Source organism: Gavialis gangeticus, unplaced genomic scaffold, assembly GCF_001723915.1.
Source record: "Gavialis gangeticus isolate Ggan-Ray unplaced genomic scaffold, GavGan_comp1, whole genome shotgun sequence".
NCBI lineage: Eukaryota > Metazoa > Chordata > Crocodylia > Gavialidae > Gavialis > Gavialis gangeticus.
In genome coordinates this window covers 22,152,979-22,166,677 of record NW_017729027.1, presented here as the reverse complement: position 1 = coordinate 22,166,677, position 13,699 = coordinate 22,152,979, and the positions used below count along the sequence as shown (strand labels likewise).

The 13,699-nt window shown below is 36.4% G+C and overlaps 1 protein-coding gene across 4 annotated transcripts in view; it reads left to right on the top strand.

Moving 5' to 3' along the window:
- ADGRB3 (adhesion G protein-coupled receptor B3) overlaps window positions 1-13,699 on the top strand; it is a 941,101-nt gene that overhangs the window by 898,120 nt on the left and 29,282 nt on the right. For all 4 annotated transcript variants that reach the window (XM_019520508.1, XM_019520507.1, XM_019520505.1 and 1 more), the window contains 2 exons: window positions 1,110-1,149; window positions 3,904-4,547. In XM_019520508.1, coding sequence (XP_019376053.1) covers window positions 1,110-1,149; window positions 3,904-4,547 — 684 coding nt within the window. The remainder of the gene's footprint in view (window positions 1-1,109; window positions 1,150-3,903; window positions 4,548-13,699) is intronic.

Sequence of the window (13,699 nt, the reverse complement as noted above, 5' to 3'; positions counted from 1 at the left end):
ACGGTGAGCAAGGACTGAATCTCTGAATCTTTCTCCAAATCTTTTCCAAATCGATTCAGAGGCTTCAAATAGTTTCAGGCCTTTTTATTGGTCTCCTGATTTGATTCGGATTTGGAGATTCAGGCACCAAATTGGGCCAAATCTCCCCTGAATCAAATCAGCACCTGAAGCTTTACAGAGCCTTAATGTATAGTAGTGCCAAAAACTGACCTCACTGATGATATTGGGAGTTTCTCAACAAACATGGCCAGGTCCTAGAAGATGCAATGCTCTCCTAAGAAATACCTTTGAAAGAACTGTTGGAGCAAAGGAAGTCAGTGTTTGGATACCACAAGAAAGAGTTGGCCTTAATTAAACAACTTTTTGTAAAAATGCCTTTTATGTGGAAACAATTTATCATTATGTTATTTAATATATGCGCATCAATAAAGCTGTACAAACTATGATGGCAAAACTGAAATGTACTTAGACTCTGTTCCAAGTTAAATAGTATTTATATAACTGTGAAGGGTGACCTTGGATTTTTAAGTATTCACGCTTTATTCTTAAATCTGACAGGCTCTTTTTCCCCTCAGATGAATAATAGCTCCTTTAATGGGGGTAATGAGCTTACTTTAGTTGCAGGGATATATAGAATGTAAGATAACAAATACTACATTTAATAAGAATATTTCAGATAGTCAATTAATTTAATGAAGATTACTCATGATAATATGTGGTCCAGGTTCTTTTCTCCTCTTTATGTAATCACTTTGAAAAGCTTCCTTTAAAATAACCCTTCTATGGCATATTAGAAAATTCTCTTTCAAGTAAATATGAAATTATACACTGTATCATCGTACCAAAATTACATACAGTATTTCCATCTATTTTATACTTTTTTTCCAGTCAGGCAGCATACTTTGAAAACAACCTAGTTATACTTTAGGAAATGTTGTATTACTCTACTGTTATAAAACAATAAAATCCATCTTCCTAGCAACAGGAAACCATTTATAAGATACTATGACTCTGTAACTAGGACAATTTGGAAACATAGGTTGGCAGACAATATTGCAGTTTAGTTTTTAGTTAATAATAAAAGTCTTGTTTCATTGTTCTTGTTACAGACAGATTTTGAAAAAGATGTGGACATTGCTTGTCGGTCAGGTAAGAGTATTGGAACAGTATGTATTAGAAAGAGATACATTCTTGTCATTGGGAAATAAAGGAAAGAAACAAAAAATATCTGGGTTTACCTCATTACAAAAAAAAAATTCTTTTATTTTTTTACAGCAGCGATGCCACTACACAGATATAATGTTCTCACTGTAAAATAAGATCATCCAAGTATCTTTTAATAGAATTCAGTTAATTGATAAGCATTCCACAAGTATTTTTGTACCTTAGAAAACAGGTGCTGTCAACTTGACACGAACAAAAAAAATTACTTCTCCATTAACATGCAAAATATGAAACAGCCATGCAAACAAAGCACAGAAAATTGGTTTTCTAAAGGGCACTTTTAAATCAATGCAGACAATATACAGAGGCAACATCAATCAGTGTGTGTCCTAAAGAGGGTAACTTTCTCAAGATCTATCTAAAGTTTACAGCAGATTAAGCAGCACAGTAGCAGAAAATAAAAATGTATTTTTAATTCCACATTATAGGTACAAATTATTATGCTACAGCATCTCAGCACTCTGAATTATAATTGGGTCAGCTTCTTTCTGCTTGTGCATGTTAAAAACACTATTCTTCAGTAATTTATCCAGTCAGCAAAGTTTAAATATAAAAAAAAGAAAAATGAATTATCTTTGCATTCCATCGGAAATGTTCTGATATATTTTTCACAATGAATATTTTTTCCTTATTTACTAATGTTTACTACTACTGATGTACTTTGGATGAGGCAAAACAATGAAATATAGAAATAAATGCATTCCTATCACTTGCATCGTGAAAAGTCTTAATCTGTGTAGATGCATTTGTAAGCTAAGCAGTACAGAAAGTCATGGTGAGGATACCCTTAAGAAAGATGCTCTTAATGCAAACATGAGTGGGCTTCACAGTGCAGAATTAAGATATTAAAATTCAGTTTCTTATAAAGAAAGATTTAACAGTAGGTGACTGGCTGAGGTAGCTTGACATGTGTGATTAGTAACAGTGTAATAACCCCTTTGCAGTACCTAAAATAGACTTTATTTTTATTTTTCATTTTTGCTATGTAATGGTATTGGATCATTAAAAAGCCCCAAGTTCTCACTTACGTATCTTTGCTTTAGGCAAATAATTCATTCTTGTAATTGAAAAATTAGACACAATCATGTATGATTTAATACAATGGGATGTTTTAGTGAGGGGATTATTATTCTTCATATCAGGGAACTGACACATACAGTAGCATCTGGGGCATCATGAGCCTCAGGATACAGAAAATGGACTAAATGTACCACTTTGGGTAATTCTGGACCTCTCATTATCTAACCCACACGATCCTAATTTGGGTGACCATGCCAGAGCTATTATATTTTAATACATACCTTTAAAAAGGAAAGAGGGGAATGGTCATATGCAAATAAAAGACTGCCAGCATTACTTTTTAAATTGCTTTTTTTTTATTTTGTGGACACTTCAGGTCCTAAGACCAAGTCTTTACATTTTTTTAAAAAACAAACCTTCATGACAGTGTTACAGGGCTGGATACATTTTTCCCAACTCTTGATTGGGCATTTTAATGCACCTGAATGGTTTGTAGACAATGAAGAGATTGATAACTTTTGTAATGGAACTGTGCCCCATAAAATATTGAACACTGCTATAACATTGACCGGAGAGACCTTCATTGAAAGTAGAGAATGGCTGTTTTATTATAAATGTTTATATAATATAGAGACTTTTCAGGTACAGTGAAATACATCTCATTGATGTAAGAGGTTTACTTGTCTTATTTCGTTGAGTGTTACATGCATTCACAAAATAATTTAATATAGGAGGGTTGCAGAATTGAGTGGAAAAGAACATTTAGGAGCAAAGTGAGGAAAACACATATGCTCATCTGTGCAGACATTCAAGGAGGTTAAAGGAGGTGAAAAAATGGTGGGCGCAATGTAAGCTAGTTCAGCTGAGTAGAAATGGGTTAACCTTATCTAGCAAATGTCTGCACACATTCAGAGCACAGTCCCTGGACTGGGAAACCCCAATTCCCCGCTTCAGCCCTGGGATTGCATTCTGTCTACACCTCCAACCCTGACTGGTTATTTTTAGCTCCCTGATCCTTCCTATCTCTGGACAAACAATGCACCCCCGCCAACCCGTGCACCCACCAACCACTCCACCCCCCACATAGATCTGCTGCCCCAGTCCCATCACCCCCCACCCCCAGACCAGCTAGACTCTAGTGATCTCTCCTGCCCTTCCTCCCACCCAGGTTACCAGCACCAGCAAACACCTGTACACACTGCTCCCAATCTACAGTCACACCACTTAAAGCAAGCCACATGTAGACCAAGGGGTTATAGAGAGTTGATAAAAACAGCACAGATACCATAAAGACTATTTTTTTGGAAGGCTTTAAACAAGCTCCGCATAACAGACTTCTGCTTAAACTGTATGTTACCTAAGAGCTATGTTAGGAAATAGAAATAAATGAAGTACTGATTTTAATCTATATAAATAATCCAATCTAAGGCAGAGATCCAAGTCAGTTACATACTGTAGATTAGAAGAAACTGATTAAATAAAGCCCCTTTTAAGGTCATATGTATGGAAACAAAACAAAGTTATTAAATGGATAGAAAAAGAGAACCAGAACCATACTCATGGAGGTAATATGGGTAAACAAAAGCATAACACTGTCGAAGGAGCAGCAGCAACCAGAACTAATTTCTTGTTATTAGAATCCTGTTCTCTTATTCACAGTTCTACATAAAGACATTGGACCGTGTAGAGCAGCTACAATAACAGGAACACTCTCTAGAATATCACTAAATGATGATGAAGAGGAGAAAGGAGCCAACCCTGAAGGAATGAGCTACTCAACATTGCCTGGAAACATCATTTCCAAAGTCATCATTCAGCAGCCCACAGGCCTCCATATGCCTATGAGTATGAGCGAGCTTGCCAATCAGTGTTTGAAAAAAGACAACAGTGAATTGCGGAGGACTGTTTATTTATGTACTGATGATAACTTGAGAGGTGCGGATATGGACATAGTCCATCCTCAAGACCGAATGATGGAAAGTGACTATATTGTTATGCCCAGAGGCTCTGTAAGCACCCAGCCATCACTGAAAGATGAAAACAAAATGAATATAGGCATGGATACCTTGCCTCATGAAAGGCTGTTGCACTACAAAGTTAACCCAGAATTCAATATGAATGCCTCTGTAATGGACCAATTTAATATAAATTTAGATCAGCATCTTCCCACGCAGGAACATATGCAAAATTTGCCCTTTGAGCCCCGCACAGCTGTAAAGAACTTCATAGCTTCAGAGTTAGATGACAACGCAGGGTTATCAAGAAGTGAAACTGGATCCACGATATCAATGAGTTCCTTAGAGGTCAGTGATACATAAACAAATTTCATGCTCAGTTGTTCTAATTGTATAGTAAAATAGTGTTGTGGCTTCTTTAGTACAATCGTGTTTATATTTGAAGGGTACTGGTCATATCATAATTAAGACTAAATTACTGTTTAGAATTATGTATTGCTGTTTGCAGTCCTATAAAATGATATTAAAAGCAGTCAGAATTAGAAAAAATATCAAAGTAAAGTTCCTAAATTATTCAGTATGGAATTATACTATCTTGGAATCTAAAAAATTCATCTATGCTGCAAAGTATTTATTGATCTACAAAATAATTTCCATTGGATTACTCTGAGCTCCTATGAGAAAAGAAAAATCTAAATGAAGGCAAAATTATAGAGAGAGTATTTCTTATTTATATTTATCATTTAATGTGTATAAAGCTTTACCAACAAATTAGGATATTGGATATGATTTTGTTCACAGGTCTATGGTATCTCTCCATGCAGTAATCCACGTTGCATGTATAGGTGCTCATGTGCAGACACGTGTACAATTGATATGCACAGCAGGTGCTGATACATGTCTTGCAGAGTATCCTAGGTATCAATCTGGGTGTAAAAGTAAACTGACCCATTTTCTTAAAGAGATGCCAAAACGTTACCAGACCCAGTCTGTAGGTTTTAATCACTGTATATGTGAAAACTACTTTCTCTTTACTTATTACATAAAGATCAGATACTGCCGTCTTTATGCAAACCGTCAGTGATGTCAGTAGGAGTTTTACATTTATATCAACCAAAGAATATGGGCAGCATATGAGTTTCCCTTCTCAAGAGATGCCTGTGCAGGCTTTGAAAACAAAACATTTCTTTCACTTTCTATAGTAATGTGCTTGTAACATCACAAACTGTTGTATGCAACACATACAGTAAGTAAATAAATTAAAAGAAAACAATTATTGAATATAGGGCTTGTTAGATAAGCAAAGGAATGATGACTGTTTTACAAGCTGTATTAAAATGTAGGTATACAATCTTTGACAAATGTCTTAATTTTTTTTCAGGTGCACCCAGTTGAATGCATGCATAAATCAGAGCATAAATTTAACTTAATTTTGTATGCATTTTAAGTAGTCCAGTGCCTAAAATGTAGGCATCTCACTCTGAGACAGGAGTCCAATTTGAATAGGTGTAGAGGCCTTGATATTACAGTCAGTGGAGAAATTTAAGCACCTCCAGGGAGCAATCCAAGTTGACCAAGTTTAGGTGTCTAGGTGTTCTGTTCAGAGAATGAGTAGATATAAACACCACCAGAGTATGATTCAGAAAGCCTAGAGGTGGCTTAAGTGCATCAAATATGACATATTAAAGACAGAGATATCCTGTTCCTCTCCAGAACTTAGGCACCTGATTCAGGCTGAACACTGCACATCTAAATATACTTGCTGTGCAAGAGTCATGGTACCAAGGGAGAAAGCAAAAAAAGAATATGCCTTTGAAAAGAGTGACATTACCACTAGGCTACAAAGATGTGTCAAGTTATCCAGTGTTCAGGCACACTTCCCATTTTTATAGGCCCAGTTCCTGCGGCTACTTTGAAAATACATATTGAAGTCTGTAAGTATATTGTTCTACTCCTTTAGATTCTAAAACATTTATTTCATTTAGAAAAGCTTTTCAATTCATATTATTACCAAGACATTTGGCAAATATATACAATTGCACTTGCAATTCTGAATTCTTTAGACTACTAGAATTCTATAAACAATATTTTATTGAACCCAAAATAATTAACATGTAATTTAGACATAGGAGAACATAGAGGCTGTAGTGGTACACAGTGACTAAAATGAGAAACTGCCTTGTCTTTTGTGCTCTTATCATGGTTTTCAACAGTATGTAGAGCATATGTAAAACGAGGGGCCAAAAATAAGTATATGCTAATGAATATCAGAACTCCTAACAGGTCTATAGCTAACCAAAAAAAAGTGTGTGTAGGAAGAAGTCAAGGTAGATTCCTACAGATGTCATTGATTACATTTGACTAGTTGGATGAAACTTTATTGATGTAAAGGCAAATTTACGTAAGGATGTGGAGGAGTTTCTTCTATCTTTTATCCAATGCCCTCTTCCTCTGTGTTGAATATCTTATGACATTTCAAAACTCAGATTTAAAGTAAAACTCTGTTAGATGTTATCAATCTGCTTTTACTTACAGAGGGGAGAGAAGTGATATTTGTCTCCCACCCTGCTTTTCATAGACAGAGTATGCAAATAGAAATGAGAAAACCTTCCTCCCCAATTAGATACTGCTGCTGTTCTACCAAGATCAGGAAAGGGCTGGCTGACATCCAGAAGCTCCTCTATCAGGGAGCTCCCACTTCAGGTTCTTCAGTCACCAGTTAGAGTGAGGGGGAATGCTTCAAGTCGAGGAGACTTCTTCTTGCAAATTCAACACATGAGTTGAGTTCCTGTACACTCCTCCTTACTTTAATCCCTGATATTGTAATGCGCTTGCTGTAATTCATCTGCCACACTATTATTTTTACCATGTAATTATAAGGTAATCATCAGTTATAAGGTACGGAAAGTACACTTGATAATTTGTGACCTATGTCAAATTCAAAATTTTAACAATTAAGGTCAGTAATTATTGAATGCATAATACAAGAAAGAAAGTTTGTTTATAAAGCAATTAGATTGGTTAACTGGGAAGTTATTTAGCACAGTACAGAAGTAGTTTTAAGAGTCCATTTTCAGGAGGATTCAGGTTTTGATTACATTTCTGATTTGTGGATGCAGTTTTTCACCCACAAATATTCAAAACCACAAAAATAACCATGCCTGGTGGTAACAAATTCATATAAACCTATAGTGTAGTTTCTGTATATCCTGCTGTTATTTATTTTTGTTTTTTTCATGGGTACAAGTATTACAGGCCATGCGATTGAGCTAGCATTGATGCTAAATTTTAAAAACTCAAGCTAGTAGCTAAAATACCTTAACAAAACATAGCATTTACTTTAACATTCCTTTTCACACTTATTACTGAAAATCAGAATCTTGGCTTTTACCAAACAAATGTCTTATACTGTGCAAACATACCTATCATAACAGAAAATAAATAATATACTTGAAAATTGAAGGTATTTTGCTACCAGGGAATAACATTAAGGTTTCTGTGTTTACAAACCTCCAATAATGTTCCATGCAGAACAAGGGGTATCAGCTTTTTCATAACAGCAATTCAGGTCAAATATATGAGACATATATCATAAAAACCTGACTCTTCTTTCTGTCGTAGGCTTCACTCTAATTTACTAGAAACTCTAGTATCTAACTAATGTTTTCTTTTAAGAAAAAAACATTTTATGGAAAACAATTATATGGTTTGTATTACAGAGAAGAATTGTATCCCTCCAAAAAAAAGTTTTTTGATAGTGTTATAATAGTTACACAGAAGGATTTCTCAAAAGCATGTACATTTAGGAGTCTGCAGATTATAAACATGCAAGTACATACCACATAATACTTGTAAACACATGGCAGGCATGTTCATGCACCGCTAAATTTCTTCTGCAGAGTAATTTAACATCTGGCTAATCTCCCACACCTTCCTCATATATATGGATTGAAGATGACTCTACTATCTTGGCATCAAAGTATCTTGGAGCATGTTATTTCAGTTCAAAGTGTTTTTAGTTTAATGAAGAAACCTCTCTGAATGTACTCTCATGGAATGGTTTTTGTTTTGAAAGTGCACGTTTAAAGTGCTGTGCTCATTAAAACCAAATTGCTTTGAAGTGAAGCAGTGTTCTCAACCACTTTGATACAGAGGAAGGTTAGGAAGACTTAAAGAGGAAGGAGAAGCAGATCTATGCAAACAATCTCCAAAATATATAACTTCCATGCTGTGGTAGTATAAGAGTGATGTTGTAGCCATGGTGATCCAGAAATTATATGATAGCCAAGGATTTCTTAGGGTGATACCTTTTATTGGACCAACTATGAAGTTGGGATAAAGTTAGACAAGCGTTCAACATATTCATTTGTCATATTCTTTCTTCAATGTTCTCTTTAAATATGGGATCCCCTTCATCTGGTTTGATATATCCCATCCTGGGATTCAGTTTGCCATCTCTCATTCCCCATATTGATTTTCTAGTCCCTGATCCTGAGAGTTCTATGGATATAGACATACCGCTTGATGTAGCCTCCTGGAAGCCATATCCATCCTATGGATACAGCACCTTGGAAGTTGTTTGCATCATTAAATTAACTAACTCAATACAGTAATACATTGAGACCTTCTAGACCTCATCAACCACAGTTCTGATATGTGGTTGAGAAGGTCTAGATTCAGGAGAATATTATTACAGACAGGAATATGAGATAAATGAGAAGAGTGTAGGCACAGAAAAGATATAGGTAGAAGCAACAAGCAAACACACTTGAAAGGCAAAATCAGAAACACCAAAGGGGAGAGAGGAAGAAACTAAAAATTAAAAGGACAGGAATAGAAATTAGAAATATAAATTTAAGACCCATGATATGAAAATAAGAGATAAGGTGGTAACAAGAGAGAACAGGAAAGGGGAAAAGAAATATACTGTAAAACAGTAGTTGTCAAAAAGGTACTCAGGCACCAGGCAGTGCAGAAGTAGAGCGCAATCCCATCTTCTTTTGACCTATCATACAAGAATTGAAATGAAAATGAGAAATAGAAAGGGAAAAGCATGATATGAATTTTTGCCTGAAAATGCTTCCAGATTTTATTTTTAAATCTTCTTCTGAACTCAGATTTCTCTCTTTCCTTCCTTTTCTGATTTCATTCTCAGTCAGCTGTAGAGGCATGTCTGTTTGTCAACCACGTCACTCTCAACCCTAATGAAAGTCTATACCTATTAGAGCTCCATAAATGTTGGCTGTGGCTATGGTTCAAAAATTGCCATTCCTTCTTTTTCTGTAACTGTTACAAGAGCAAGAGGGCATGCAACCAGAGGGAGTGAGGTGTTGGGGTATTGGTCTAGAGATGAGTTCAAGTGTGACTTCAGTCTTGTGCCAATGGTTTACTCCCAATCAGCTCAGCTGAAAATGGTTACCTGCTCATTCTGACTGGGGGGTCAAAGACAGCCAGACAGAGTACTTTCTATTTGCGGTATCTCTCTTCCATGTGCCGTTAGCTGTGATATCCTAACTACACTGAAATAATGGGCCATCTAGACTGAGTAGAACTCTGTCTTTTTTTCCTCAGGACTGGAAGTTGAATGAGGCATTAAAAAAACATATTTTAGTAATTTATTAATTTTTAAGAAATGCCATACTTTCCCCAAAGATTATAGCAGCTCAAAAATATTTATGGTTTCCTAAGTAAATGCATATATAGGAGCCTTTTTAAAATGGAGCCTTTCACAATAGCTTAGAATTTGAGGTTTATTTGATGTTGCAATTACACTATAGGTTGGTGTTCTAAAATTTTAACACACAACAATTCCAACATATAGGAAGCTATTCACTTGTCCCTCTCCCCCATAAAAATATTCTTTACAGCTAGCTCTCATCAAAGACTAATTGCTTGCCCAAACTTGTATAGAGAAACTAAGCTTTTTTTTCCAGTTACAGGCATATAAAAAGGTAGTTTAAAATCAAAACTTCTATTCAAATTGCAAATCTATATCTTCAGAATACCTAAAGTGATTTTTTTTTTAATTTCATAATGAAAAAAAATCCTCCCTTGGGCTGAGATCTTTTATGTTAAATTTAATCTCGGAGTGAATTGCAAACCACTCTTAAGAACAGTTTGTATTAATGGAAGCACAGATATAGCCTTCACTATAATATGTTATCCCTGGTTTCAATTATGCTTTGCACTGTATAATACAGCTTCAAGAATATCTTATATAATTAATCAGGTAGCAAGATACTGCAGACTGGAGTAGGAAGAAAACCAAGCATTCATCCGTTTACACAGGTGGAGAGGGATTGCATTAGTCATTTAGTGAGAACAGCTCCTTCCTGGTGCCAGCAGATTAGGGCATGTTGGTGTATGGAAATTATCCGTCAGTACCGTTCTATTTTTGTTCCCCAGTGAGCGGAGCTCAAAGTTGCTGTGGAGTTATACAGAGAAGCTATACACGATTAGGACAGAGCAAAATTGATTTAAAATGAATTACTGCTGCAGACCTTCTTTCCACAGACTTTTACTCTGATTTTCCTATAAAAGCTTTTTGCATACAGTGGGTTTTATCAATCAAAATTAGACAGCTGTACAAATTAGGAATGGAAAGTCATCTGCCAGGTCATCTTTTAGATACTCTTATTGATGCAGGATTTTTTTCTGGTGTAGTTCCCTAGTTCCTTATCCAACCTCATTTTCAAAGTCCCTAATGATGGGCCTCTCACTCCTTTCCTGGAGAACATTCAGCAGGTCAATGAACTTCATGGTGGGGAATATTGTCTTCACATCATCTAAATTTTCCTTGATTGCTCCTGAATTACAGCTTCTCCTCAAACATCTCCCTCACCAGTATTCTTTTTCATTATGTGATGTTTATACGCTTCTAATATTTTAAACAGCTGTTTTGTCTTTTTCTGCCACAAATCATTGTTGAATGGAACCACATAGCTTTTTGACCTTTTCCTCTTAATTCAGTTTCATTAGACCCTTACTGGTTTCTTTCATTGCTTTGGTTTTGTGTTTTCTCCAATTTACTGACATTTTCTTTATTATTGCCAGGTCCAGGGCATTAATACAGCACTCTCACCAGAACACAGTAGAGAGGGATATTCATCTCCCTGGCCAGAAACATGCAGCCTGGACTTTTTCTGTTAGCACATTGAATTGTAAATTGATATCCAACTCATTGCCCACACTACCCCTGGGCCTTTTTCAGCCTTACTGCTTCTCAGATATCTCCCTGCCACTGAATATTTGCATGATTTTTACCCTCTCTAGGACCCTTTAGAGCTCACTGTTATTTATAACACCTCTAAATAGGTATCATCAGTGTATTTTGCTTCATGTGATGAATGCTATTTCTTCCAGATCATTAATAAAGATACCACATAGTGCTGGGCCTAACACTGAACACTGAAAAAAACCTATATATCTGTATAAGCCACGGCTGTCTAACCAGCAGCTTGTGGGCTGCATGCAGCCCTTTTCTTGCCAGTGGAAACCCCACGAGTGAATAATGTGCCTGGATTTAAGACACACACACACACACTTAAGAGGTAGATTACCTATGCCACATCATCCCTGCATTACATCATACAGAAACCAGTAGAATTTAAAATGGCAATAATGGGATCCAGAAATGACAGCTTCTGAATTGGCTTGTTAGGAAATTATCTGATTCTCTTATGTCAATGTAGGGATTCTTGATGACTTCTATACAAATTGAATTAGGTACCTAAGCATATTTTCAGTCCATAAAATAACATTAAAATTGTTTTATGTTATCAGTGTAGTGGTCAACAAGACCTGATCCTGTTTTTGTTACCAACAGAGCTGTTTTCAGAAACTCTCACCATAACACGGGGGTCAGGCTAGATGATCTGATCAGGTCCCTCCGGACCCTAGCTACTATGAAACACTACTGCCACTCTGATTTGTGACAGAGAATTTCTTTGATGTTGTTAGAAAGAATCTGTATTTTATATAGCCATCAAAAAATAAAAGCATGGCAATAATATTCTTTAATATACAGGTAAAAAATAAATGTCCTCATGCTGGATCCATTGTGGTCTCCAGAACAATTCAGACAGACAAAATAGCTTGCTGAGTCAGAGTGATAAGGAGCTGGTGTTATCCAAAACCAGTGACATCTCTGCAATCATATTGCAGTGAAATGTGGTGCAGAATGCTAGTTACTCACTTTATTGTACAGTTTAAAGCACACAACAATAGAGCTGTGTGGGTGCTGAAGGCTAATCACCCAGGTCTGCTTATACATAATGTCAGTAGTGCCTGTGCTGCCCATGAGCAGGCACACAGGCAAAATACAAAATGTTTTTTTCAATGCTCCAATTTTCCAAGCTGCTGTTTCTGGCGAACTGTGTTTTTCCAAACATTCTATGTTTGACTTTAAATCCTCACTGAAGCAGTTCAGTAAAATTAGGTGTATTATTGAGCTGTGCTTTAAAATAGCTTTTTTCAAGGAAAGCTGTTCTTCTAAACTTTACCTCATTATCTGTTGAAGGATCATTTTTTCCCTTTTGTGACCATAGAACCAAAAATAGTGCTATATATCATAGGTGTCCACTATTCCTTAAAAATAGATCCCTCCTTATTGGGATTATAAAGGTCTCTTAAGATATTAATCCTTTATAGAATTATAGAGTCTCTTTCTGCTTTTTTATTTTGTAAATGTTTGTTCTTTTTAGATATTCTTGTAATTGGGGGTTGTGACAGAACTGGTCCAATTAGTCTTTACATAACCCATGTAATCTATGTATTGTGACAAGTAAAGTCAAGCCTTGCTGGCAGTTTAATAAAGGACTAACCACAAATCTAGAATTTTTCAAAAATTCTATTATAATTCCCTTCTTCCAAATTCTCCAGATACCAGCAATTCCACACTGTTCTCCTTAACATCGTTACAAACGGGAGCTAGTTAGTTTCAGCCAAAATGATATCTTTCCTCCCCCCCAAAAAAACCAAAAGACTTTTTCACTCAATGGAAATATATTTGAAAAATAAAACATTTCTTTTTTTTTAATCAAGAATTTTGACACCAAAATTTGGAGATCCAACTTCTGTGAAAAATGTCTATTATACCAATTTTCTTTCAGTGTTCAGTTGTAAGATTGTCACGGGGCAGGGCACAGGAGTGGCTGCGATCTCTCCTGGTGCCCCTACCATGCCAAGTTGCCCTTCTAGCACCCTCGTCTCCCCCTAGCACCCTCGTCTGCCATGTCTTTGCTGTCTATATAATATTAATGGGAGGCTGCCTTTCCTGGGCTTCTCGGACCTGGTGCTCTTGCCCTATACGGATATCTCTTGGTGCTCCCACCCTAGGGCATCGCGTGGCTCCTTCCACCCCCAATACCATGCCCAAGCCTCACCGGTGTTCCGGACGTTCTCATGTTTCTATGTACGTGCCCTCCCCGGGGCCTCTCCGGGGCCTCTCTGGTATACATGCCCTCTCCGGGGCTTCTCCGGTATACGCGCTCTGCCCTTCC